At 36.3% G+C, this 27,051-nt stretch overlaps 1 protein-coding gene across 4 annotated transcripts in view; it reads right to left on the reverse strand.

The window, feature by feature from the left end:
- Positions 1 to 27,051, reverse strand: part of XPR1 (xenotropic and polytropic retrovirus receptor 1) — a 198,998-nt gene that overhangs the window by 124,648 nt on the left and 47,299 nt on the right. For 2 of the 4 annotated variants that reach the window (XM_082465311.1, XM_082465314.1), the window contains exon 3: positions 15,617 to 15,707. The exons of 1 other annotated variant lie outside the window; for it this stretch is intronic. In XM_082465311.1, coding sequence (XP_082321437.1) covers positions 15,617 to 15,707 — 91 coding nt within the window. Of the gene's footprint in view, positions 1 to 15,616; positions 15,708 to 21,329; positions 21,509 to 27,051 lie in introns of all 4 variants that reach the window. One more of the 4 variants, XM_082465313.1, reaches the window with a different exon arrangement.

A 27,051-nucleotide genomic window follows, 5' to 3' on the forward strand; every position in this document is an offset into this window, starting at 1 on the left:
GTTAATACTAATAGTGAAAATAATGGTTAAAGACTTTAATGAAAACCATTACATTAGTGTTGGTGAAGAAATCCGGAATGTATTCAGGAAACTTGTTAAGTCCTACCATCTACTGGCTAACTAAAACCTAAGAAATAGCCTTAGAGCAAAATTTGTGATACTGTACTTCGGTTAGTTTTGGATGACTGATTTAAGGGTGTACATGGCAGATAAGTCATCTAAGGGCTAAGAGAAAACTATTCTTAAAATAAATTTAGGAGAAAGAAATATGTATAAAATGGATAACTAATAAGAACCTGCTGTATAAAAAATAAATAAAATTCTAAAATTCAAAAAAAAATATGTATATGGGAAGGGGATAAAAAACAATAACCTTAACAAATCTTTATAGACCTGTCAGTCTTTTATAAACCTATTTTATCTCATCAGAGAAGAATATTTATAATAACTCAAAGTGATGGAATGACTAAATATATAAGCTAGGATTACTACTATTATTATCTTATCATTTTCTCTAAATTATGGCTAATTTATACGGGCCATTATAAGATGTTATGCCCACGTGTGTATTTGCCAGTGCACTGCTAGCAGACAGCTAATCAGTCTTAATAAGGGTCCTCATTATAATTATTACAGATTGAGAGTTTCAAGGCTTACGTCTAGAACTACACATTCACAACCCTCACAACTCTTCTGGTGGAACAGTCAAAACATAAGATTTTGAACCTAGAATGGACTTTATCAAGCATCAAATCCATTTCTCTTATTTTACAGATAAAGCAACTGAGGCCCAAGGATAATCATATAGCTAGTTCAAGGCAAAGCTGAGATTAAACTAAGGATTCTTTTTGACCATAATGTAATTCTTGATTTATTGTCTTCAAACTAGCTAAACCTAACTAAACCCCTTTAGTTACAAAACCCCTTACAAAACAAAAGAAGAATGACAGCATCTTCAACATGAAAAGCTAGTAAGAGTAATAGCTGATACATACTTAAGTTTTTACGACATTTAGGAGGTGAGAGTAAAACTCCGGTCACCTATTAAGACCAGAGAATGAACATGGGAATGCATCAAGTTACAGAACAGAGCTAATACACTTATTTCTGATACAAGTTGACAGGCCATAGTCTGCCTGTCAGTTCCTGTGAGTAAAAACATACACATAACTACATATATGTAGGTCTGTCACTGAGAAAACATGGTAACTATCAATATATCGGTACTTTAAGTAAGGTGGAAGAACATCAAAAAAGTATTTGTAAGTTGGACAATCCAAGGCCATACCTTTTGGAAAACATAAAATACTTTTCAAGAAAGATACTTTCAACTTTCCAAACTTGTATTATGGTCACTGTTAAGTCATTTTCTCCTTGGTAGGTGGGGAGTGGGGAAGCTGAATGGATAGTGATGATTTCAGCAATCAAGACTTTAGCCAATTTGATTCTGGGAACAGGGATAACCTGAATGCAGGCTTCCTTCTGCTCCCTACTAACTCCAAGTAATTTGACCTTCCCGAAACATATGACTGTTGTCACCCATGGGCAACTGAGTGTAACTGAGGACTTGATAACTGTTGAGATCCTTGCAGAGATAACTGGTGTGGTCTTCTCCCTCATGGGCTGGATATGCAATTGTTGAAGAACACTGGAGTTTAGGAAGAGGAAGAAAAATTAGGCCGCTCTGGGAGGCCCTCAGCATTTAGAACACTGTGGAAACCTAAGAGAAGATCAACATCAGCCTAGTATTAGTGGTCCACACCTCCTTAACCTCATAAAAATAAATGGGTGGATTGAGTATCCCTACAGAGAATACAGAGAGAACAGCAAATAGAAGTATTCCTCTAGTTGCATCAGAAGAAAACTGACAATAACTTGCCTGTCTATACCTCTATAGATCCATGGGGGTAGGAACTCATTTGCTTTCAACCACCCACAGGATTCCCACCAATTCATACTGTCTAACCACTAGACCCAAATTCAAAAGGTCCAACAAAGACAAAGGGATCCAGTAGAGCAAATAACAAGTAGAATAATCAGCATATAGAATAATAAGAAGACTCAGTGAAATAAAATGCTGGAGGAGAAAGATAAAACAATGAATAACATAATTAGACAACTAAATTCTGTATAAGGAATAATAAATTCTCTCAATCCGTAAAAAAAAAAAAAAAAACCCCATGATTTCCTAATTAATGATTCAGTTGATGTTCACCACTCAAACCCAAACGTGTATCTTGGAAGAGACAGTGGAAAAAATATCTCTAAGCCCAGAACAAAAAGTTTGAAGCAGAAAACATGAGTAAAAACATGACACTTTAAGGACATATCCAGGAAACCTAAAATGCAAATGGTAGGTGTCTAAAGGGAGAGACAATTTAAACAGATCTAAACACATATATATGTGTATATATATATATATATATATATACACACACATATACATATAAACAAATTTAAACAAATTATATAAAGACCTAGATGTCCAGACTGAAAGGACTCACTATTAACGAGAAAAAAATCCCACACATGAACATATCCTGTAAAATTCCTGCTCTCTACATCAGGAGCTAATAGAGCAAAAGACAAACAAATAAAAGAAATAGACAAAAAAAAAAGGCTTAAAAGCAATAAAAAAACATACTTGAAAGCAAAGTGATTTTTTAAAAAATCCTAACTACTTAGAAATTAAGAAACATACTCTTCAGACTTCCCTGATGGCACAGTGGTTAAGCATCTGCCTGTCAATGCAGGGGACATGGGTTCAATCCCTGGTCTGGGAAGACCCCACATGCCACAGAGCAACTAAGTCCGTGCACCACAACTACTGAGCCTGCGCTCTAGAGCCCGCATGCCACAACTACTGAGCCCTGGCACCACAACTACTGAAGCCCGCACGTCTAGAGCCCATGCTCCACAACAAGAGAAGCCACCGCAATGAGAAGCTGGCGCACCACAACAAAGAGTAGCCCCCGCTCGCCACAACCAGAGAAAGCCCGTGCGCAGCAACAAAGACCCAACAAAGCCAAAAATAAATAAAATTAAATCTTTAAAAAAAAAAAGAAACATACTCTTGGGTAACCCTTGGTTAAAAGAAGGTACCACAAGGAAATTTCAAAGAATGTAGAAAGCAATAAAAAGCAAAAGAGACTAATTTGGACCAAAACCTATTAAGCCTAAACAATAAAGATAAAAGGTAAAATTAATCCAATAAAAAAACAAAAAAAAGGTGTAGGGGGTGTTAAATAAATCCAAAAGACTTATTAGGAAAACAGGGATAGCAAAACAGACGAAGAAGAAGAAAGGACACATAAGCACAGATAGAGGAGAGTTTAAAAGACATAAAACATATACCCCAAGTGACTGTATGGCATTATTTGTCAACTTAAACAATATGAATAATTTTCCAGCAAAATATGAATCACCAAAATGATTCAATAATAAGTAGTAAATTTGAATAGTCAAATTACTATAGAAATGATTGAAAAGATGACTGGAAAGTTACCATTCAAGATCAGATGGCTTCACCATCTCATTCACCCCCCACTTAGGGAAAAAAATGATAGTTATGATAGCTGAAACTTATCTGAGCATGTTATCGGCATGGCACTGTTCTAAGGACTTTCATATGTTACCTCAATTAATCTTCATACAAAACTAGAAATAGTAACTACTATAATCTATATTTTATAGGTGAAGAAACCGAGGCACAGAGAGCCTAAGTAACTTGTGTGCTGCTTACATATACAGGTACAAAAACCCACATAAAATAAAACTAGAGACGTTCAAAAGAGTAATTAATATACTATTACCAGGCATGGTTTATTCTAGAAATGTAAAGGGGGGCAAGTAAAACATCAATAAATCTATCAATAATCAATTATACTAACAAATTAAAATAGAAAACCCATATGATATTAATAGATACTGAAAAGGCATCTGATCAAATTAATCGATCATTAATATTATATTATATTATTGTGTTATAGATAAAAGAAGCAAAATACATCCAAAATTATCTTACACAGAGATGTCTTATAGAATTATCTTACATGATCAAACCTAATTATAATACAATGTTGTGGTAAAGGTAAACATGGCAATTAGAAGATAAATTCTGGGGTGCTCACAGAGGGGAAGAGTCAAGTTATGAAACAAGGAGGAATATTTCAAATTTTTCTGCACAATGAAAGAATGTAGCAGAATAAAAAGGAAAAATTAGAGTTAAAGAAAATAAGTCACTGTATTCAATCTGATTTAATACTACTATTTGTATATCCATGTTGATAGGTCATTCGGGGCAGAGAACTACAAAAACATGGAGTGCCCAAGTAATCATCTAATTACACAGCCTTATCTCTCTGAAGAAATAAACAGATCCTTGAAGGGAGAACTAACATCCAAATGTCTGGCACTCAACAAATATTTTTGATTAATATTTAAACAGTACCATCTATCTGTTAACGATGAATAAGGCTTCTACTGTACATCAGTTAATCTTATGTCTATCATTTGTATATTTCTCTTGCCTCTTCTGGGCATATTAGTTGACTATCTATAAAATATCAATTCATTATACAATTCTTAAGCAGTCATAAAAATCACATAGAGCATCAATGCTATTAAGCTTACACGTAGCCAACATCAAGTAAAAAAACAAAGGAACCCAGGACCTCCAACAGGATACAATTCGAGGTGATTTACAAGGGTGGCAGAAAAAAAGTTGGTATAAAAGTCAACAGAATTTGTACTAGAATGCCTACTGAATGGGTTAATCTTGATTTCTAAAGGTTTATTTAATTATTTCTGCAGAAAAGTTTATAGCTACTTCCTTTGCTGAGCCAAATAAAACAAAACCAAAAAAAAGTAAATTTAACAATCTAAACTTTCCCTAATATGGGAAAGTTTCTACAAGGTAGAGCTAGAACCAAAATAAATTTCCAAAACTCCAGTGGAATCTATGTTTATTTTGATGACTAATTAACTGATGGCTGCCAATATTAAGGCCTACCTGTGTAGATCCTAATAAATTTTAACTTTTGCAATAGATGGTATCAAATTTATAATATGCATTATGTATTCGATAAATGAGTAAATTGCTAAAGTCAAATTTTTACATTGTTTTTCCAGTTACTAAGAAATTTGTTAAACACCTAAAGAAAGGTGTATGTCCCACAAGATTGCCTGCTGCAATGAAAATCATGTGACATACTCTACTTAAGAAATGTACACATTTTTGTAGTATGCAAGAATAATGTAAATTAATTATTTGATTAAATTCCATAGCAGAGACTTTTGTGAGAGATGTCTAGACTGCATTTTTTTTTTTTTTATACAGCAGGTTTTTATTAGTTTAGACTGCATTTTTAGGTATTCTCACATTTGGGATATATCTTTGAACCCAGTCCTACAATGTATAAAAACTCCTTAGTTATACCCCTTGCCAGTTAATTCCTCTACATCCCTCAATTCAAAGGCCACTTCCTCAAAGAAACCCTCTCAACTTATCCACCCCCCAATTCATCAAATTTCCCACCATACACTCACAAAGAATCCTGTACTTTCTCAGATTCCTTATTACAAACAAAGTTGAGTACCAGTCTGATGCTTCTCTATTAGACTATAAACTCCACAATTACAGGGACGGTATCTGTCTTGCTTACAATTTTATCTCCTTGCATAGGACAAGTACTCAATAAATACTGCTAAAAGAATGAAAAACTAATAAAATGATTTAACTACTAAGAAAGAACTAGTATAAGAAAATATAATTTTTTGACCTTTCAGCCAGACCAATTATATATACTGTTTCTCCCTACCATCTTCTTATCAATAAACTTACCTGTTGCATGTCCTTTTTTCAAATGGCACTTAAAATATACTCAGTCCTAAACTCAAATCTCCCAATTAGAATAAAGCATCTGGAGGAGAGAAACTATGCCTTACTGGAACTTTTGATTCTTTAGAATATTCTGACTTCAAAAATCTTCAAAAATGCTTACTTTACAGTGACCACAATCTTCAATTCCCTTGTCTTTTCTCATCATATCTGTCCAACAGCTCCTTTGCAAAATTTATGTTACATCTGCTGCTACCTTTCCCTACTGAAGTCATCTCGGCCATCATTAATATATTCTGTATCTTGAACAAAAATGACTGATTTTACAAGAGTAAAGGTCAAAAGATGTATGTGAGGACAGATAAATGATTCATCTAAATCATATTATATGTGAGAAATAAGCTTATATTTTGAAAAATGACTCATTATAGCATCCTTTTAATTCAAAAAAATAATTACAAACTCCTACTTTCAATAAGAATGTAGTAGGTCAAAACAAACACTTACAATGCAACAACTAGAAAAGGCTGGATAAGTTTTAAAATCTTATTTGTAGGAGTAACAGAGAGCTGTGTATGTGGAACCTAGAAAAATGGTACAGATGAACCAGTTTGCAGGACAGAAGTTGAGCCACAGATGTAGAGAACAAACGTATGGACACCAAGGGGGGAAAACCACGGTGGGGTGGGGATGGTGGTGTGCTGAATTGGGCGATTGGGATTGACATGTATAAACTGATGTGTATGAAACTGATGACTAATAAGAACCTGCAGTATAAAAAAACAAACAAACAAAACAACTAATACTAAACTTTCATTGGGTTATTTGTATGGAAATATGTTAATATAAATGTTTCAGACATTACATGAAATTTCTAAAAATCTTATATGTTCTGGTATAATGTTATAAGTCATAATCCTAGTTATTACTTTAAAATGTATATCTCAGAAATAACTAATTTTCTTGTCAACTGCATTATTATGAACTTTCATCAAATCTTTAACCGTGGTCATTTTTAAGTCTTTTGTCATTTACAGACAGTTCTGGGTGTACTCTGATGCTTTTGCAAATATGTTCCTATAAAAGGGTTTCATCTTCAAGAAATTCATGGAAAAGACTCTGACAAGTACAGGTTTCTGGTAACTGACTGTACTGCTGAACTGAATGAATAAGCATTTTCAGAACTCTAATGAAAAACTGATGAACTCATAAAAGTGCTAACAAAAGATCAAGATAAAAAAAAAATTAATTACATGGGACTGAGTGAACTGATGAGGATGAGTGTAATTTTTGTGACTTTCTGTTTGAATTAAAAAAAAAAAAATCCCACAAGGACTCAGAGGCAAAGAATATACAAATCAATTTTCACTGCAAAGTAAAGGAGCTGTTACAGTGGAGGATTACTGGACTGAATGTCAATATTATGACATAGTATGAGTGTGTTTCATGTTTGGTAATTGCAATCATTGTTGCTTTTGTTGTGGTCATCCACGTACAATGCTTGGTGTCAGTCTACTTATCTCTTGTAAAAATAAAATACAGTGTGTGTGTGTGAAAAAAAAAAAAGAATGTAGTAGGTCAAAACAAACACTTACAATGCAACAACTAGAAAAGGCTGGATAAGTTTTAAAATCTTATTTGTAGAAGTAACAGAGAGCTGTGGGAGCCATAAAGACTTATAGACCAAGGAGAACTGTTCAGAGTAGAGCTGATGATCACCAGTTGCTTTTTTGTTTCCAAACTCACTAATTTCTGACTTAGGCATGGGCTATGGATTGGGTTTGACCCAGACAGGGAATCTGTGATGGGGGAAAAAGAAACTCACAAAGCTTCTAGTAGTTATATGGGATCATAAAACTTGAGGGTATAGTAGTTTAGGACACAAAAGCCTGATAGAGGGAGGGGTCTTGCCTCAAGTACGTAACTCATCAGTACACTTGCTCCTCAAGACAACTGCCAGGTTTTAAAGGTACATGGGTGGCAGGAGGGCTGAGAACCTCTGAAAAGCAGAGCTGACTTCCTACAGCATTTCAGGGCAGAGGGGACAGAGATAAGCCACGTTCTCAATCAAAATCACCAGGGCTTAGGAAAAAGACCAACTATCGTTTTAGCGAAACTATGAAAAGTGCACCGAAGCCCAAACCTGGCTCAACCCCGACTGGATTGAGGTACTCAGCCACTCACCTATCTGCCTAACAGAGAAAAGGGAGAATCCTCTCTAGTCAAGGATGATATCATCTGAATTCTCTAAGCTTCTATTATATATATCAATACAATGTTCTGCATATAATGAAATAGGGAAGAAAACATGATAACCAAGAGAAAAAAAACAAACCATAAAGCAGACTCACTGATCATTCAGATATTGGATTTATAAGTCAAGGACTTTATAATCTATTTTAAAGATCCTTTCATTTTTGAATTGATAATGAAACAGTAAGTATTCGGAAGGATTATTTTGACTTTTAAATACCCTTTTAAGAATATCAAGGTAGGAGTTCCCTGGTGGCACAGTGGTTAAGAATCCGCCTGCCAATGCAGGGGACACGGGTTCGAGCCCTGGTCCGGGATGATCCCACATGCCGTGGAGCAAGTAAGCCCGTGCGCCACAACTACTGAGTCTGCGCTCTAGAGCCCACGAGCCACAACTACTGAGCCTGTGCTCCGCAACAAGAGAAGCCACCACAATGAGAAGCTCACGCACCACAACCAAGAGTAGCCCCCACTCACCGTAACTAGAGAAAGCCAGTGCACAGCAAAGAAGACCCAATGCAGCCAAAAATAAATAATAAATAAATAAATAAATCTATAAAATATGTGTAGAACCAAAATGTGCAACAACCATATAAAAAGTGGAGGGTGAAAGATAAAGGTCCTAAGGTTCTACTGGGGAATAAAAGTAATACTTTGTAATAGAGTTAATAATTCAAGAATGTATTTTATAATTGCCAGTGTTAAAAGAATTTAATATGCATCAGTTTCTAGAAAAATGCAAACGTTATAGATCTGCCATCATAAAACCATAAATTATATAACTGGAAAGCATCTCAGAGTTAATTATAATACATAAAGCATAATCTCAAAGCCAAACAAATGATTGTTGATGTGAATTTGCAAAAATTAACAAAATTTGATGGAGTAAAAGTCCAGTAGAAACCTTTTATCCTGAGAGAAAGATTTCAGATATAAAGCTAAAGAACTGCTATAAATACAACATAGATGTACTCAGGCTGACAGCCATAAAAAGATAGAACATAAGTTGGCAGGGTCACCTGAACAAAGACAGTCTAACACTATAATCAAGAGGAAAGGATGGTGGTAAGACATATTTATTCCACAGTCACACAGGCACTGTGATATCCCTAAATTTGGTCTCTGATTACAGCTGATCCAAGGAGACCTACAGCTGATGGTTAGTATACCAGGACAATTACTGGAGAAAAGTGGCTGTAAGTCTTTGGGCATACAGGGTAGTAAATTGCACACAGAACCAAAAAAAGAGATGTACTCTAAGAACTAAGAGTGATTTGAGTCACAGAATTACCAAAGTTCTACTCTAAGTCAATAGGAAAATTTTAAGATGATACATTTTGGGAACTGTGAAATAATAGAAAAAATATATATACATACATACATACACACACAGATCTTTCCCTGGTTCTTAGCACAGAGCTCCTAAAACCCTTGCAATCTCTTAAGTGATAAGAGCATTAGGAGCATCTTCTGTTCTAATGTTTGGTCTTTGATCCTGGTTCCTGACACAGAGCTCCTAAATCCCTTGGAATTTCCTGGGTGATGGGAACATCTTTTCTGTCGATGATGACATGTTCTGTGGGCTCCTGGATGGCAACTGATCACCAGAAAGACCAAGCTGTGATTAGAAGCTTGGAATTTTCAGCCCCATTCCCTCCCCTTCAGGAAAGGGAGAAGTGCTGGAAATTGAGTCAGTGATGGATCATGCCTACATGATAGGAAGTCTGTATAAAAATCCCAAAGGTACAAGGTTCAGAAGGCTTCCAGGTTGCTAGGAGACTGGTGTGCTTGGAGAAGGCATGGAAGCTCTGCACTTCTTCTCACATACCTTGCCCTATGTATCTCTTCCATCTAGATGTTCATCTGTATCCTTTATCATATCCTTTTATAATAAACAGTAAACATTAAGTGTTTCCCTGAGTTCTGTGAGCTACTCTAGCAAATTACAGGACCCAAGGAGGGGGTTGTGGAAACCCTGATTTATAGCCATTCAGTCAGAAGTACAGATGACAACCTGGGATTGGCGTCTGAAGTGGGGGGAATGTTGGGCCAGTCTCATGGGACTGAGTCCTTAACTTGTAGGATCTGACACTAACTCCAAATAGATAGTGCCAGAATTGAATGGAATTATAGGACAACTAGCTGGTATCACAGAGAACTGCTGGGGGGTGGGGGGCATACATTTGGTGACCAGAAGCGTCAGAAATGAAGTTCTGGGCAAGTAGTAAAGGAGAGACACACAGGAGAAGTGAGTTTTTCCTACTCAGGAACTATATTCAGGAATTACACTCACCTCTAACTTGAAGTGTGTTCCATACAAGGAATCTGTGCTTTTATCAAGTCCCCCATTATAACCATGGGTCACATAATATACCTCGGTTTGTATCCACTTTGAAAACAGTTTCAGAATCTACTTGAATCACACCACAATCTGTCCCAGTAATTTTATCATGGTGACCTCAGACCCAGGAAAACACCTAATACTTTCCATTCACTAAATAGTTAGGTCAAAATAAGTTAATAAGTATTTGTGTCGTGTTGGGCACTACCTACCTTCTCAAACACTGATATCACATTGGACACCACCATCTTCATTCCCTGATTTCAGTAGTTTTCGTACAGTACTTGCATTTTATCTCAAAAGCCACTGAAAATTCATCTTCACAAATATATAACATCAAAAGGAAGGTAGTGAGATCTAACAATGAAATTGTGAACTACTTAGTGCTAGTAGTTTGAGCAGTTTCCAACAGATGTCAAGTAATGCTGTATTTCCCTCAGAAATGTAAAATATCTCTGTGCACAGTTTGGGCACCTCAGGTACATAAAATATTAACAATGACTACTCTATAAAAGAATGAGTAAAAAGTTATTAATAGAGAGTGAACAAGTAACAGATAATGAGCAATGGAGAGAAAGAGAGTGAGGGACAGACAGGAGGTTTGGGAGAGCAAGCATGAGCAACAAGGAGAGCTTAGAACAGAACACAGCAGAGAGAACAATAAAAAGAAAACCACAAAGACAGGAAGAGACAGAGACAGATGGTGAGAGGAAGACAGATGCACAAAGAGAGAAAGACAAATAAGGAGAGACAAAATGATGAACAAGAGACAAACTGTCAAATGAAGAGAAAGACCAAAAGGCAGACAGACAGAAAAACAGACTGATGAACAGTCAAGGACAGGGAGATACTGATGGGGGGAGAGAGAAACAGACAGAAATAGATGGACAGATGGGGGTAAACACAGAAGAGAGGATCAGAAAGGGTACGACAGCATTAGAAAGAAAGGGAGAGAGAAAGGGGGAAAGAGTGAGTCAGAGAGACAAGGAGAAACTGTCAGGAAGAAAGAGAAAGACAGGCAAGGATAGACCCAGATATCAGGACAGAGAAGGGGCAGGTAAAAGGGAAAAAGACTAAGAAAGAGAGATACAGAGAGGCAGTGGGCACAGAAGTAGAGGAAAAAGGAAACGAAGAAAGGAACTCAGAGAGGGTGGAAGGGGAAGGAAAAAGAGGCTTCCCCTCACACCATCCCCACCCAGGGGAACAGGGATTTTATTCATCAGTTCATTCATTACTTTAAGCATGATCCTTACAGTCTACTAGTGCATAAAAAAGAAGCAGGAATTAGCACAACCATTCTTAATGCTGAGCTCTGCACTCCAGAGGTTTTTCTGGCCATAGGGGAAACATTCTCTCTCTGCATATTATTAGCTAATATAATCTACACTCTCTTACTTCAGATATTAATATTCTGATTGACAGAATTTCATGGAGCTTTGTGAGCTTCCAAGGGTCTCTGCTCCAATCAACCAATCTAATGTACCAATAATTCGTTTTTCCTAGAAAGACTGTAACAGCATAAAATTACATAGGAAGCAATTTTAAAAGAGGAAACTACTGAATTCTAATGTGTAATGTTTTCAGGACAAACCAGCTATGCATACCCTTTCAATGTATTATAAGACTAGCATTAGTCTGGGTTTTTAAAAACTATTTATTGAAATTTCAAAATTAATAAAGCAGAAAGTAGAGAATAATATAAGCCCCAACATGCCCAAAGCCCAGCTTCAACAATGATTAACATCTTGCTAATATTGTCTTCACATTTAAAAATGTGAAATAGGAAATAAAACTCTAAATATATTCAACTTTTTTCTTTATTGTTCCAAAATTTTTAAATGCATTTTGACTTAAACATGTTAGACTTTAAATCAATTATTTTAATACTAATCATTATGAAATTATCATACAAATGTTTCACTAGTGCTTCCAGAATTAGACCCTCTGTTCTTAGATTCAATAAGTCTATGTCTACACATTTCCCAGATACCTATATATCCCAGGTCTTCTAAGTATTTTATAAACGTAGATTATTCACAATCTAGTCCAGGAAAACAAAGTGTTACCATCCAATGGTCAAAATTATGTTGGAAAATTAAGTTGGAAAATATATTACAGTTTGCCTAATACAGGGATTCTCACACTTGGCTTCACATCATAATGACCTGAAGAGCTTTAAAATATACAGATGCCCAAGTCCCAAGATTCTGATTTAGTCAATTTGGGATACAGCCTGTATACTGAGGGTCTTTTTGTTCTGTTTTTAATGTTCCCCAGGTGATTCTAATATGCAACCATGGTTAAAAATTACTGAACTAGTCCAGCTTCCTACCAAATGCAAAAATTCCCTCCAATAACTGTGTGTAGTAACCACCTGACAACCAATTCCCAACTCACTATATCTCAATCAGTTTAACTTTAGGGTAATTTTAATTATTTGAAAGTTCTAACAAGCAAAATATGCCACTCCATACCCACCAATCCAAGTTCTAACTTATCTAGGTCATATAAAATAATTCTTATTCTTGTTCATCATCAGAGCTACTCTAAGTACTCTATGCTCAACTTTTCTTCATTCATTTACCCCTACAACAGTTTTCAAACTCATTTCCATATACTAGTGGTTCATTTCTAGAAAAGTTCAATATCCATTTAAAAACATAGCACCTATAATCAATCATTCCTCATACTCCAGGAAAAGGATGGTCTGATTAGGGCTTTGCATAGTAGTATTATCACTTTTTTTTGTTCTACACAACTTAATACAGAGCATTAACGTTTTGTGAAAGTTATATCTTACTCCTGGCTCAAATCAAAGAAACAGGTAAATCCCTAGGGTCTTTTTTTTATATTAACTGTAATTATGCTCCCATTCTTCCATCCTACAGGTTTTTTAAACTTCACATCTAACCCATTCTATTACATTTAACTAGTAGTGTGTTGGTAAATGTTCTCCAATTTGATGGGACTAATCTGTAGCATTTGCCGATTTCTATAATGTAAATACTCCCATCATGGCCAATTTCAAGCTACCAACACTGAACACAGGATTGGGAAGAGATGCAGATAATCGTCACAAGCCTATGTGAGACAGCTTCAGCATACCACTAAATATAACTCATAATTCTTAACTGGAAGTTTCCATCACAATCTTTATTATTTTTTTGAGATAGCCTCATCCACCAGAGGGCAGACAGCAGAAGCAAGAATAACTACAATCCTGCAGCCTGTGGAACAAAAACCACATTCACAGAAAGATAGACAAAATGAAAAGGCAGAGGACTATATACCAGATGAAGGAACAAGATAAAACCCCAGAAAAACAACTAAATGAAGTGAAGACAGGCAACCTTCCAGAAAAAGAATTCAGAATAATGATAGTGAAGATGATCCAGGACCTCGGAAAAAGAATGGAGGGAAAGATCAAGAAGATGCAAGAAATGTCTGACAAAGACCTAGAAGAATAAAAGAACAATCAGAGATGAACAATACAATAACTGAAATGAAAAATACACAAGAAGGAATCAATAGCAGAATAACTGAGGCAGAAGAACGGGTAAGTGACCTGGAAGACAGAATGGTGGATTTCACTGCCGTGGAACAAAATAAAGAAAAAAGAATGAAAATAAATGAAGACAGCCTAAGAGACCTCTGGGACAACACTAAACGCAACAACATTCACATTATAGGGGTCCCAGAAGGAGAAGAGAGAGAGAAAGGACCCAAGAAAATGTTTGAAGAGATTATAGTCGAAAACTTCCCTAACGTGGGAAAGGAAATAGCCACCCAAGTCCAGGAAGCACAGAGAGTCCCAGGCAGGATAAACCCAAGGAGAAACACACCAAGACACATAGTAATCAAATTGACAAAAATTAAAGACAAAGAAAAATTATTAAAAGCAACAATGGAAAAACAATATTATTTTTTTGTTCATTTTTAAATATTTATTTATGGCTGCATCGGGTCTTAGTTGTGGCACACAGGATCTCTTGTTGTGGCACGTAGTCTTCTCTCTAGCTGTGGCACTCAGGTCCAGAGTGCATGGGCTCTGCAGTTGTGGCACACGGGCTTAGTTGCCCCACAGCATGTGGGATCTTAGTTCCCAGACCAGGGATTGAACCCGTGTCCCCTGCATTGGAAGGAGGATTCTTAACCACTGGACCACCAGGGAAGTCCCTCCATCACAATCTTTAGAATCCTGTTTTGAAAAACTTCTTCCCAACCCAGTCCATCCTTAACATTTTGATGCAGTATGTATACAGACTGGAATCCAGGTATTTCTATATTTTAAACCAGCGGTCCCCAACCTTTTTGGCACCAGGTACCAGTTTCGTCAGTTTCTTGGAAGACACCTTTTCCACGGGGGGTGGGGGTGGGGTGGATGGTGCAGGCGGTAATGCGAGCCATGGGGAAAGGCAGATGAAGCTTCACTCACTCACCAGCCACTCACCTCCTGCTGTGCGGACTGGTACCGGTCCGCGGCCCGGGGGTTGGGGACCCCTGTTTTAAACAATCTTCAGGTAGTTCTGAAGTACACAGTCAGGTAAAAACAATCAAGATCTTTTTAACTCATCAAGATCTTTTTTTAGGTGTCTTCCATCAAGAGAAACAGACTTTTTAAATTCCTTCACAAAACAAAAATTTTAAACCATGCCTTGTTTTCATTAAAATAATTACTAAAAATATTAAACTAAAACTTTCCCTTACAACTGGCACAAATCTGCCAATACTCTTTATTGTAAGTATTTCAATCAGCTACAAATCCCCCTAAATATATTATCATTCATCTTATATTTTTCCATCCTGTCCACAGGCATAGCATAAAAGGTTTAAAAAACTGTCTTCCTGAGATTGTATGCCTATGGCATTCTGCTATTCAATTATGAGAACTAACTTCAAAAGAAAATTAGGTGAGCTTGGAATAACTTGCTTTTGTGAACCAATATGCACTCCTAGAAGATGACCAAATTACTGAACACTCAAACATAATCCACTTAAGGAAGGTCCACTTCTGGGCTGGAAGAGTAGCTGGAGGCCAACTAGCACCCTCACATTAAACTGGTAAACTGAATAATATACATAAGTAATCACTATCAAGGGAGCAAACAGCTGCTGAAAAAGCAAAAACTATAGGAAAAGGACCTAATTCCAGAGAGGGAAGAACCTTAGAGAGGTGAGTTTACCTTCTGTAGCCGCTGAGCCTTGTACATTTGTTATTTGATGTTCCATGCATGAAGCCAAGAACCTGGACTTCACACATGCAGAGGACTGCTTCTGGGAGCCAAATAAAGCAACAAAGTTTTTAGCAGACAAAAGCTTACACTTCAAGAAACTAAGAAAAGAAGAATACATTAAACCCAAACAGGGAAGAAGGAAGAAAATAAAGAGCAGAAATCAACAAAATACAATCAGGCAAACAATAAAGACAATCAATGAAACCAAAATGTGGTACTTTGGGGGCTTCCCTGGTGGTGCAGTGGTTAGGAATCCGCCTGCCAATGCAGGGGACACGGGTTCGTGCCCCGGGCCGGGAAGATCCCACATGCCGCGCAGCAGCTAGGCCCGTGAGCCACAACTACTGAGCCTGCGCGTCTGGAGCCTGTGCTCCGCAACGGGAGAGGCCGCGACAGTGAGAGGCCCGCGCACCGCGATGAAGAGTGGCCCCCGCTTGCCACAACTGGAGAAAGCCCTCGCACAGAAACGAAGACCCAACACAGCCAAAAATAAATAAATAAATAAATAAATTTATTAAAAAAAAAAAAAATGTGGTACTTTGAAGACATCAATAAAATTGATAAACCTTTATTCATACTGATCAGGAAAAAAGATAATATACAAATTTCCAATATCAAAATTAAAGAGGAGTTGTAACTACAGATCCTGGAACCATTAAAATGTTACTAAGGGGAATATTGTGAACACCTTTTGTAAATAAATCTGACCACTTAGAGGCAATGATCAAATTCCTTGAAAGACAAAAACTACCAAAGCTCACTCAAGAAGAAATATATCTATAATACCTATGCAAAAAATTGAACTTATAGTAAAAAAAGAAAAAATTTTCTCATACAGAACACTATAGGGCTAGATAGTTTCATTGGTAAATTTTACCAAACATTTAAGGAAAAAAAAAAAAACAAAAAAAAAAACAATTCTATACAAACTCTTCTACAACATAAAAGAGGAGGAAACAAGTCTCAATTCATTCTATGAGGCCAACATTATCTGATCCCCAAACCAAAGATATTACAAAAAAAGAAAACTATAGACCAACATACCTTATGAACACAGACACAAAAATCTTTCACTAAATATTAGCAAATCTAATTCAGCAATATATTAAAAAATAATGCCATGACAAAGTAGGATTATCCCAGGAATGCAAGGTTGGGTTTAACATTTAAAAATAAATCAATGTAGTTCACCATATTAACAAAAGAAAAAAGAAAAAAAGTACAATTATCTCAATTGATGCAGAAAAAAATTTGACAAACTCTAACACTCATTGCTGATAAAAATCACTCAGTAAATTAGGAATGGAAGGCTACTTTCTCAGTACACTAGAATATCAACAAACATCTACAGCAACCCATTCCACCACTGTCTCCATACTTACTTCTAAAACTTATTGAAAAGAAAAGAAAACTTATTGAAAGCTGGGGGTGGGGGGGGTGTCAGTGGGATGAATTGGGAGGTTGGGATTGACATATATACACTAATATGTATAAAACAGATAATTAATAAGAACCTACTGTATAGCACAGGGAACTCCACTTCGCTGTACAGTAGAAACTAACACAACATTGTAAAACAACTATACCCCAATAATAAAAAAATAAAATACATTATAAAAAACATACAGCACACAAAGTATTACACATTTCATGAGGACACACACAAAATAATTCAAGATTTTCTGGAAAAAAAAAAAAAGAAAAGAATTACTTCTTCAGAGTGATATTCAGGAGGTTTACAACAGATCTAAAAATGGGTGTAACGGCAACAGTAGTAACTATAACAATAAATTAGAATTATACTGTTTTACTTTGCAAACTGTATCATTACCTTATTTGTGGAGCAAGCTCATTATAAGGGCTTGATAACAAGTAAGCCTCCTCATAAATTTCTTCTTTTCCTTCTTATTGGCTCACACCTCTTTTTAAAAACGTTCTGAGATTCTGAAACTAAACTGAGTCTGATTCCACTCTTAACAAGACGTTTGGGAGGCCAAGCGTACTTACTAGCCTCTGAGTGAAAGGGCCTCTAAATCTATCAGGTGTTTTGCTGATCAACAAAATTAATCAGTTGGCATTCACTAAATCCTCAAAGCAAAGCAAAGGAGACATAATGAAGTTTAAGTTGCAATGCTGCCAGTCTCAATAAGCTAATAATCTATTTAGAGAGACAAATATAAACATTTACATAAACATGAGGTTTTAAACTTTAAACTATTTTAAACTTTAACAACAAATAAAGAACTATCAAAAGTTCATCTTAATCAGTTACATACATGTTACACAAAGCCAAATTTATTATTTGACTTATTTCAAACCTGGCTCACTCTCTTTATTCCTATTTCTTAGACAAAATTGCTTATACCACACTGCCTATATCACTCGATGCCTCCTACTAACTCTCTTATCTATCAGTCTACAAATTTTCTCCATACTATTATTTTACCCTTTTTCGTAATGTTGATTATGTTTATAAATTCTGTATTCTCACATATGCTCAAATCTCCCTACATCTTCCTCTATAATGTTTGTCTACCCATGACTGACCACTCATATCTCCCTCTACGTGTTTAAGGACATACATGTGAGTATACCCCTCAGGATTTTTCTGAGATAATCCAATACAAAACTTCAGGCAATGGTTTCAAACTCTCTGGCCTTTGTCACTTTATTTAAGGATTAATCTAATTGGTTCAGTGAGATGTGGCCAAGCCAGTTGCCCAACAGTACCCCACAATTTTACTAAAACATTTTCTACAATGGTCTATCTACTATGTATCGGAAACCATAATATGAAGCTGAATAAAATAAAGCCCTACCTTTGAGGAATTCTTGAATTATTAGAAGAAAGTACAAAAATAATTATAATGATATTATCAGTACTATAAGAAAATTATGCATAAAAGTTTCATGAGAAGACAAATGAAGAAAGATCAGAAAAAGACATGACATTTAGCTGGGAGTAGGAGTTTTTTGGTTACATTTCAAGACAAAAGGCATTCCAAAACCATAGAACTAGGATGCACAAAATCAAAAAGGCAAAAGTAACTCGTTGTCCAGATATCCGCATCCCTATTCCTCTCTCTGAAAATAAAGTTTCTGACACAGAAATATGTCTCAGGTAAAAACATACATGCTATAAATAGAAATACTAGTGAATTTGTTGGGTCAGAATGAAGCTATTTCAGATAAATGCTTTTCACTGCAAATAAGACTTAAAGAAGAAATGGCTTAAACAAGAAAGAAATTCATTATCTCACATAACAAGAAGTCTGGAAGTAGGGCAATTCCAGGATTAATTTCAGGTCAACATCATCACATCATCAAGGATTCAGATTCTTTCCATCTTTTTGCTCAGCCACCCTCAGCATGTCAGCTGTTCCCCTCATAATCAGAAGATGGCTGCAGCAGTTTCAGGCATAATATCACCACACAACAAATATCTAGGTGGAAAAGAATTTACTACTTCTCTTCTATCTCTTTTTATAAAAGCAAGGAAACCTACACAAAATCCATATTGTAGAAATCCTCACCTCAGGTTTTATTTGGCAAAATGGTCACAAGCTCATTCCTAAATCAAACAGTGGCCTAGACCAATAATTTAAAAACTGTTTTAGTCTCACAATCTCTTACACACTCTTAAAAATTATTAAAGACCCACAAAAAGCTCAGTTTATATGATTAACATCTGTAACTATTGACCATAACAGAAATAAAATTTGAGAAATATTCACGATAAGTACTTTATCAATTCACCTAAAATAATCTGGAATCCTACTCTATAATCTTTAAAGTGTCGACTACATTCACAATCTATACGACAGCAGAAAAGAAGCCAAGCATTGGAGTAACTATGCTAAAAGCACAATTTTTTTTTTTAGGTTGTTCTATACATTTTTTTAAAATTGGACTATAATCGCTTTACAATGTTGTGTTAGTTTCTGCTGTACATGAAGTGAATCAGCTATATGCATACATATATCCCCTCGCTCTTGAACCTCCCTCCGACACCACCCACCCCCCGTCCCATCCTGCTCATCTAGGTCATCACAGAGCACTGAACTGAGCTCCCTGTGCAATTATTATTAAATAAACACAAACATACTTTAACAAGGCATAAAAAAGCACAACTCACAGAACTGAATTTGTAAGGTAACAAAACAAGTTAACAAGTTCTGCAAAAAGTTACAAATTCACTTCATTACATTTATCAATAGACAGCTTTTATTTATACCTATGGAACAAAGTATTTTATTCTTTAATAGTTTTTTAAAAATGTTTTTTAATACATGACATTTTTTAAATTTTTTAAAATTAATTAATTTATTTATTTATTTTTGGCTGTGTTGGGTTTTCGTTTCTGTGCGAGGGCTTTCTCTAGTTGTGGCAAGCGGAGGCCACTCTTCATCGCAGTGCACGGGCCTCTCACTATCGCGGCCTCTCTTGTTGCGGAGCACAGGCTCCAGACGCGCAGGCTCAGTAGTTGTGGCTCACGGGCCTAGTTGCTCCATGGCATGTGGGATCTTCCCAGACCAGGGCTCGAACCCGTGTCCCCTGCATTAGCAGGCAGATTCTCAACCACTGCGCCACCAGGGAAGCCCCTCTTTAATAGTTTTTAACCCATTAATGGCACTAACAATTGTGCCTCTGAACTGAAATTAATCTCAACTCCTTTTCTTCCAAACACTGGCTCACTATTCCCCAATATCCTATGAATTTGTCACCATCCACTAAATTAACTAACTCATGTTTACTGTAACTTAAATTCTCATAAAAACCGACAAGTTGGACAGTGTCTACAGGCCAAAGATACCAAGAAACAAGTATTGACAAGCAACATCCAGTGCACCCCGAATTTTAATTACTTGTCAAAGACTTCATTAAATTAAAAAGTAACCACAATAAGCATCTGAGCCTACTCAGTGTTCCACAGTTATAAAGTTGGAACTGTACCTTGAGGAGGTATATAGATACTTATATTTCACCATAAAAAAACTAAACAAGTGTAATTTATAATACCCAGAAAATAAAAATTATTCACATTAAAAATATTTTTACATACATCAGCATTACTATTTTAGTAAAACAAAGTACATTTTATTTCATTTTTCTCATTGTAAATGGCAAGGAGAAAAGACAGCCTCCCAAGTTAACTAATTTTAAATGTAAATAAGATCCACCCTTCACTCAGACTTACACTCCTCAAAGCAACTCATGCTCCCAAATTACTTCATATACCTACTTACCTTAGCAATCAATGAAAACTTCCATATTTAGCCCCTACATTAAATGTTAGAATGAAAGTAACCTTAGAGTCACACTTTGCACAGTTAGAAGTTACAGAAAATTAAAATTATTCATATACATTTGAAGATTTCTACAATTCTGAGGATACTTTTTAAAAATTGCACAATGGAGGTTGCTTTTGAAAAACAATATATTTAGGTTTCAACCAACAAAAAGGAAAGCTTAATTCTAAGAGAAAAAGAATGATTTGCAAAGCCATATAAAACCACAATTTCAAATGTTTTGACCATGTAAGGGAATGAGAGAGGACTGACAAGAGAGCAAAAAAGTAAGGAAGAAGGAAAAAGAATGGGTAAGAGGTAGGGGAAAAAATAACAATGAGAAATATATCAAATATAAAAAGATGGTACATTACCTTTTAGTTGCAAGAGTCCTAAAATTGATCAGAAGAACTGTAATTTCTTAATCACTAACTAGTGACCCTGGAAATTTGAAATTTGGTTCATCTCTCTAGGTCCTAGTAACCTCATCTTCTAAATTAAGGGAAACAGACAAGGTCAACTTTTCCCAAAGTGCCTCACAGAACTTTAGTCCCTAAAAAGAAAAAAGGGTTTCATGGTCAAATAAATTTGTGAAACATTAAATACTATATCTCTTCCTCTTTGATGGTCACAATGTAAACTAAATAGTAAGTAAGAAAAGCCCTAAAATGCCCTAGAATTAAAAATAATAATAATATTAATAAAGAATAGTAGAAAATTCTATTTTTGTTTTATTAAATGTTTTACAACCTTATTTGGCCACAAAACACTTTCTGCTCATAAGTCGTAAAATAATTCAACAGATCAGAGAACACTCTTTATGAAACATCTAAAATGTCATTACTTACATCTATGAGTTGGTTTATATTTATCATATATGCCGCTAAATGTCACCATTAGAAAGTACTGATTTTAGCACTCAAATACATATAAAGAGCAATGAAATTGAGACTCCAACTTGGGAAACAGGGCTAGGGTAGAAGCACAAATGCTCTGGAAGAAAGGAAGTCATCTTCTGAACAAAGCAGAGAGAAAAACCTGTTTCTTCTTATAAAGTAGAAGTAACGAAACTTCCCAAAGATCATGCCTGACACCCCAAAAAAAGGAAAAGAAAATGGCCCTAATATGGACAGGAAGAGATAAGCCTGCCTTAGAACTGAAAAAAGTGCCTGTCTTTCACAAGTCACCCGTAGGAATTCCAAGCTGGTGGCAGCACTACTTTAGTATTGGGGGAAATGGCAGCAGTATGAGAATGCTCATAAGAGTGACTATGGCAGCTACCAAAAGAAGAAATGGACTCAGAAAGAATTCTGCAGCTGATATGGCCTATAGTTTACCTGACACATGAATCCATCTACAATATTTCACACTAGGGATGCCCAGTCCAGTCTCCCACTGACTACCTACAGGAACTGGGAACCACACAGATAGCTCAATCTTTTTTGTTAAGATTAAAACAAGTTTATTACAACATTTTATTGTTGATCATTGATCTTTCCTCATTTCAAAACCTCCCACACACCTCTTCTGACCATATTTTGATGACAGGATGGGTCAGTGGAAAGAATGCTGAAATGATCTCTGGAAACTGAAAATCCAACACTTGGTACTGATTATGTGTGTGACATTGAGTTAACCAAAAGACAGCTCCTAGCTTTGATTTCTTAAACTGAAAAATAAAGCAGTCTCCAAGATCCATAAACACTCTTAACATCTTACGATTCCAAGACTCATTATGGCATGGTTTGTCCACTTACAAATCTGCTTACTCTGTCCAAGAGTTCTAATGTGTCTAAATCCTTTAGTGTGGTGCTCAGAATTAAATACGAGATTCTAGAAATGGTCAATTCAGTAAAGAAGAGTGGGTTTATTACCTTCTTTTTTCTAAACACTGTATTTACATTAATAAAGACTTTGATCAAATTAGATTTTCTGTGGCCACATTACATTCAGATAACTATACCTGGTTATCCAGCACTGTGGATCCTACTGACTATGCTTAACCAATACTGCATAAAGTTGATCTCCCTTATCCCATACTTTCCAAATTGATTTTTTGGCACTGAATATAAGATTTGAGATTTTTCTTAATTAGCCTGCATCTTGATTTGTTTAGGCCACCATCTTAGCCTAAGATGGGTTCAAATTGATACTTCAGAATATTAGCTATTCTTTCCAACTCAAGAAGTGGTTGAAATACTATTACTAGCATTATCAACAAAGACACTGATTAAAATGCTGATTAGAAGGGCTGATCAACAGAAAAGGGTAACACTGGAAATAAAGCTTTCACCTTAAAAAACTAGAAAAAGAAGAGCAAATTAAACTCAAAGTAAACAGAAAAAAAGGAAATAATAAAGATCAACGAGGAAAGCAATAAAATAGAAAAACAAACAAAACAAAACAAAACAAAACAGAGCAAGAAAAATCAATGAAACCGAAGGCTGGTTCTTTGAGGAGAACAATAAAATTGATAAACCTCTAGCCAGACTGTTAAGTTAATAAAAAAGAGGACACAAATTGCCAATAACAGGAATGAACAAGGTAACACAGCTACAGATTCTACAGCTAGTAAAATAATAATATGGAAATATTATAAGTAACTTCATACCTATAAGTTCAACAATTTAAATATGCTAATTCCTTAAAAGACATCAACTACCAAAGTTCACTCAAGAAGAACGGATAATCTAAATATCCTTATTTAAACCTTTGCACAGAGAAAACTGCAGGCCCAAATGACTTCATTGTTGAATTTTATCGAACATTTAAGGAAGAATAATCCCAATTCAATACAAACCCTTCCAGAAAATTAAAGAGGAAAGAATTTTTCCCAACTCATTCTATGATGCCAACATTACCCTGATGCCAAAACATGACAAAGACATTACCAGAAAAGATATCTATAGACAAATATCCTATATGAATATAGATGTAAAAATTCTACTTTTATTTATTTATTTATTTATTTATTTTTGGCTGAGTCAGGTCTTAGTTGCAGCACGTGGGATCTTCGTTGAGGCATGCGAGATGTTTTTCTTTGTTGCGGCGTGCGGGGCTCTCTGCTGTGATGCGTGGATTTTCTCTCCCTAGTTGCAGCGTGTGGGTTCCAGGATGCACGGGCTCTGTAGTTTGCAGCACGCGGGCTCTCTGTTGAGGCACGCAAGCTCAGTAGTTGTGGCACATGGGCTTAGCTGCCCCGCGGCATGTGGGATCTTAGTTCCCAGACCGGGGATCAAAACTGCGTTCCCCGCATTGGAAGGCAGATTCTTTACTACTGGACCACCAGGGAAGTCCCAGATGTAACAGTTCTAATGAAATTTTAGTGAATCTAATTCAGCAATATATAAAAAAGGTATGTGGTGACAAAGTGGGGTGCTATAGACTGAATATTTGTGTCCCCCCCCAAATTCATATGATTCCTAATGCCCAATGTGATGATATTAGGAGGTGGGGTCTTTGGGGAGTGCTTAGGTCCTAACGGTTGAGCCCTCATGAATGGGATCAGTGCTCTTATAAAAGAGATCCCACAGAGATCCCTCATCCCTTCCACCACATGAGGTTATGGTAAGAAAATGACTGTCAAAGAGGAAGTGGGTCTTCAACAGACACCAAATCTGTCAGCTCACTGATTTTGGACTTCCCAGGCCCCAGAACTGTGAAAAATTGTTGTTTAGAAGCCACTCAGTTTATAATATTTTGGTACAGCAGCCTAAACAGACTAAGACATGGGGTTTATCCTGGGAATGAGTGGTTGATTTAACATTTGAAAATCAAGCGATTTAATTCACCATATTAACAAACTAAAAAAACAAAAGTTATATGATCATCTCAACAGATGTGGAAAAAGCACTTGATGAAGTCTAACACTACTTACTTTTAAAAAGTTTTATTGAAGTATAGTTGATTTACAATGTTGTGTTAATTTCTGCTGTACAGAAAAGTGTTCTGGTTATACATATACATATTCTTTTTTATATTCTTTTTCCGTTATGGTTTATCACTGGATATTGAATATGTTCCCTGTGCTATATAGTAGGACCTTGTTGTTTATCCATTCTATATATAATAGTTTGCATCTGCTAATCCCAAACTCCCAGTCCATCTCTCCCCCACTTCCCCTCCCGCTTGGCAACCACAAGTCTGTTCTCTATGTCTGTGAATCTGTTTCCATTTCATAGATAAGGTCATTTGTGTCAGATTTTAGATTCCACATATAAGTGATATCATGGCATTTGTCTTTCTGTCTGACTTTCTCCACCTAGTATGATAATCTCTAGTTCCATCCATGTTGCTGCAAAAGACATTGTTTCGTTCTTTTTTTTTTTTTTTTTTACTTGTTTTTATTTTTGGCCGTGTTGGGTCTTTGTTGCTGTGCGCAGGCTTTCTCTAGCTGTGGCGAGTGGGGGTTACTCTTCGTTGCAGTGCGCAGGCTTCTCATTGCAGTGGCTTCTCTTGTTGCAGAGCATGGGCTCCAGGCACACAGGCTTCAGTAGTTGTGGCATGTGGGCTCAGTAGTTGTGGCTCATGGGCTCTAGAGTGCAGGCTCGGTAGTTGTGGCGCACGGGCTTAGTTGCTCCGTGGCATGTGGGATCTTCCCAGACCAGGGCTTGAACCTGTGTTCCCTGCATTGGCAGGCGGATTCTTAACCACTGCACCACCAGGGAAGCCCCTCATTCTTTTTTATGGCTGAGTAGTATTCCATTGTATATATGTACCACAACTTCTTTATCCATTCATCTGTCGATGGACCTTTAGGTTGTTTCCATGACTTGGCTATTGTGAATAGTGCTACTATGAACATACAGGTGCATGTATCTTTTTGAATTATAGTTCTGTCTGGATATATGCCCAGGGGTGGGATTGTTGGATCATATGGCAACTCTATTTTTATTTTTTTTGAGGAACTTCCATACTGTTTTCCATAGTGGCTGCACCAACTTACATTCCCACCAATAGTAACATTACTTACTCTGATAAAAACTCTCAGCAAATGAGCAGTAGAAGAGATGTCCAATCTCACCACTTCTATCCAACATTATATTAGTGATTCTACCCGGTGTAATCAGTCAAGAAAAAGAAACAAAAGACATCCAGATTGGCAAGGTAGAGGTAAAACTGTTTTTACTAGCAGATGGCATGATGGTCTGTATAGAAAATCTGATGGAATCTACAAAAAAGCTACCAGAACTAAGAAGTGGGTTTAGCCAAGTTGCAGGATACAAGATCAATATATACAAATCAACTGTACTTCTGTATACTAAAAGCAAATAATTAGGAACTGAAATGGAAAGACAAAACCATTACAGTAGCATCAAAAAATGTTAAATACTTAGGGATAAATCTGACTGAAGATGTAAAAAACCTGTGCACTGAAAACTACAAAACACTGCTGAAAGAAATTAAAGAACACCTAAATGAAGAGATATACTTTATTCATCATATGGAAGATTAAACAGAATTGACAGCATATAGTTAAGATGTCAATTTTCCCCAAATTTAAAGATTCAACATATTCACAAATCCCAGCAGGCTTTTTTTTTTTTAATAGAAATATACACCTTGTTATAAAATTCACATGGAATTGCAAAAGACCTAGAATAACCAAAACAACTTTGGAAAAGAACAAACTGGAGGACTAACACGATCTGATTTCAAGACTTATTAAAGCTTTGGTAATCAAGAAATGGACCCACACATTTTTGACAAACATGCAAAGACAATATACTGAAGAAAAGGATAGCTTTTTCAACAAATGGTATTGGAATAATTGACAGCAGTACGCAAAAGTTAATTTTTTTTCCCATAAATCATATCATATACAAAAAATTAATTCAAAATGGACCACAGGGGCTTCCCTGGTGGCGCAGTGGTTGGGAGTCTGCCTGCCAGTGCAGGGGACACGGGTTCGAGCCCTGGTCTGGGAGGATCCCACGTGCCGCGGAGCAACTGGGCCCGTGAGCCACAACTACTGAGCCTGAGCGTCTGGAGCCTCTGCTCCGCAACAAGAGAGGCCGCGATAGTGAGAGGCCCGCGCACCGCGATGAGGAGTGGCCCCCACTTGCCACAACTAGAGAAAGCCCTTGCACAGAAACG

Source organism: Balaenoptera physalus, assembly GCF_965194825.1.
Source record: "Balaenoptera physalus genome assembly, chromosome: 1".
Lineage (NCBI taxonomy): Eukaryota > Metazoa > Chordata > Mammalia > Artiodactyla > Balaenopteridae > Balaenoptera > Balaenoptera physalus.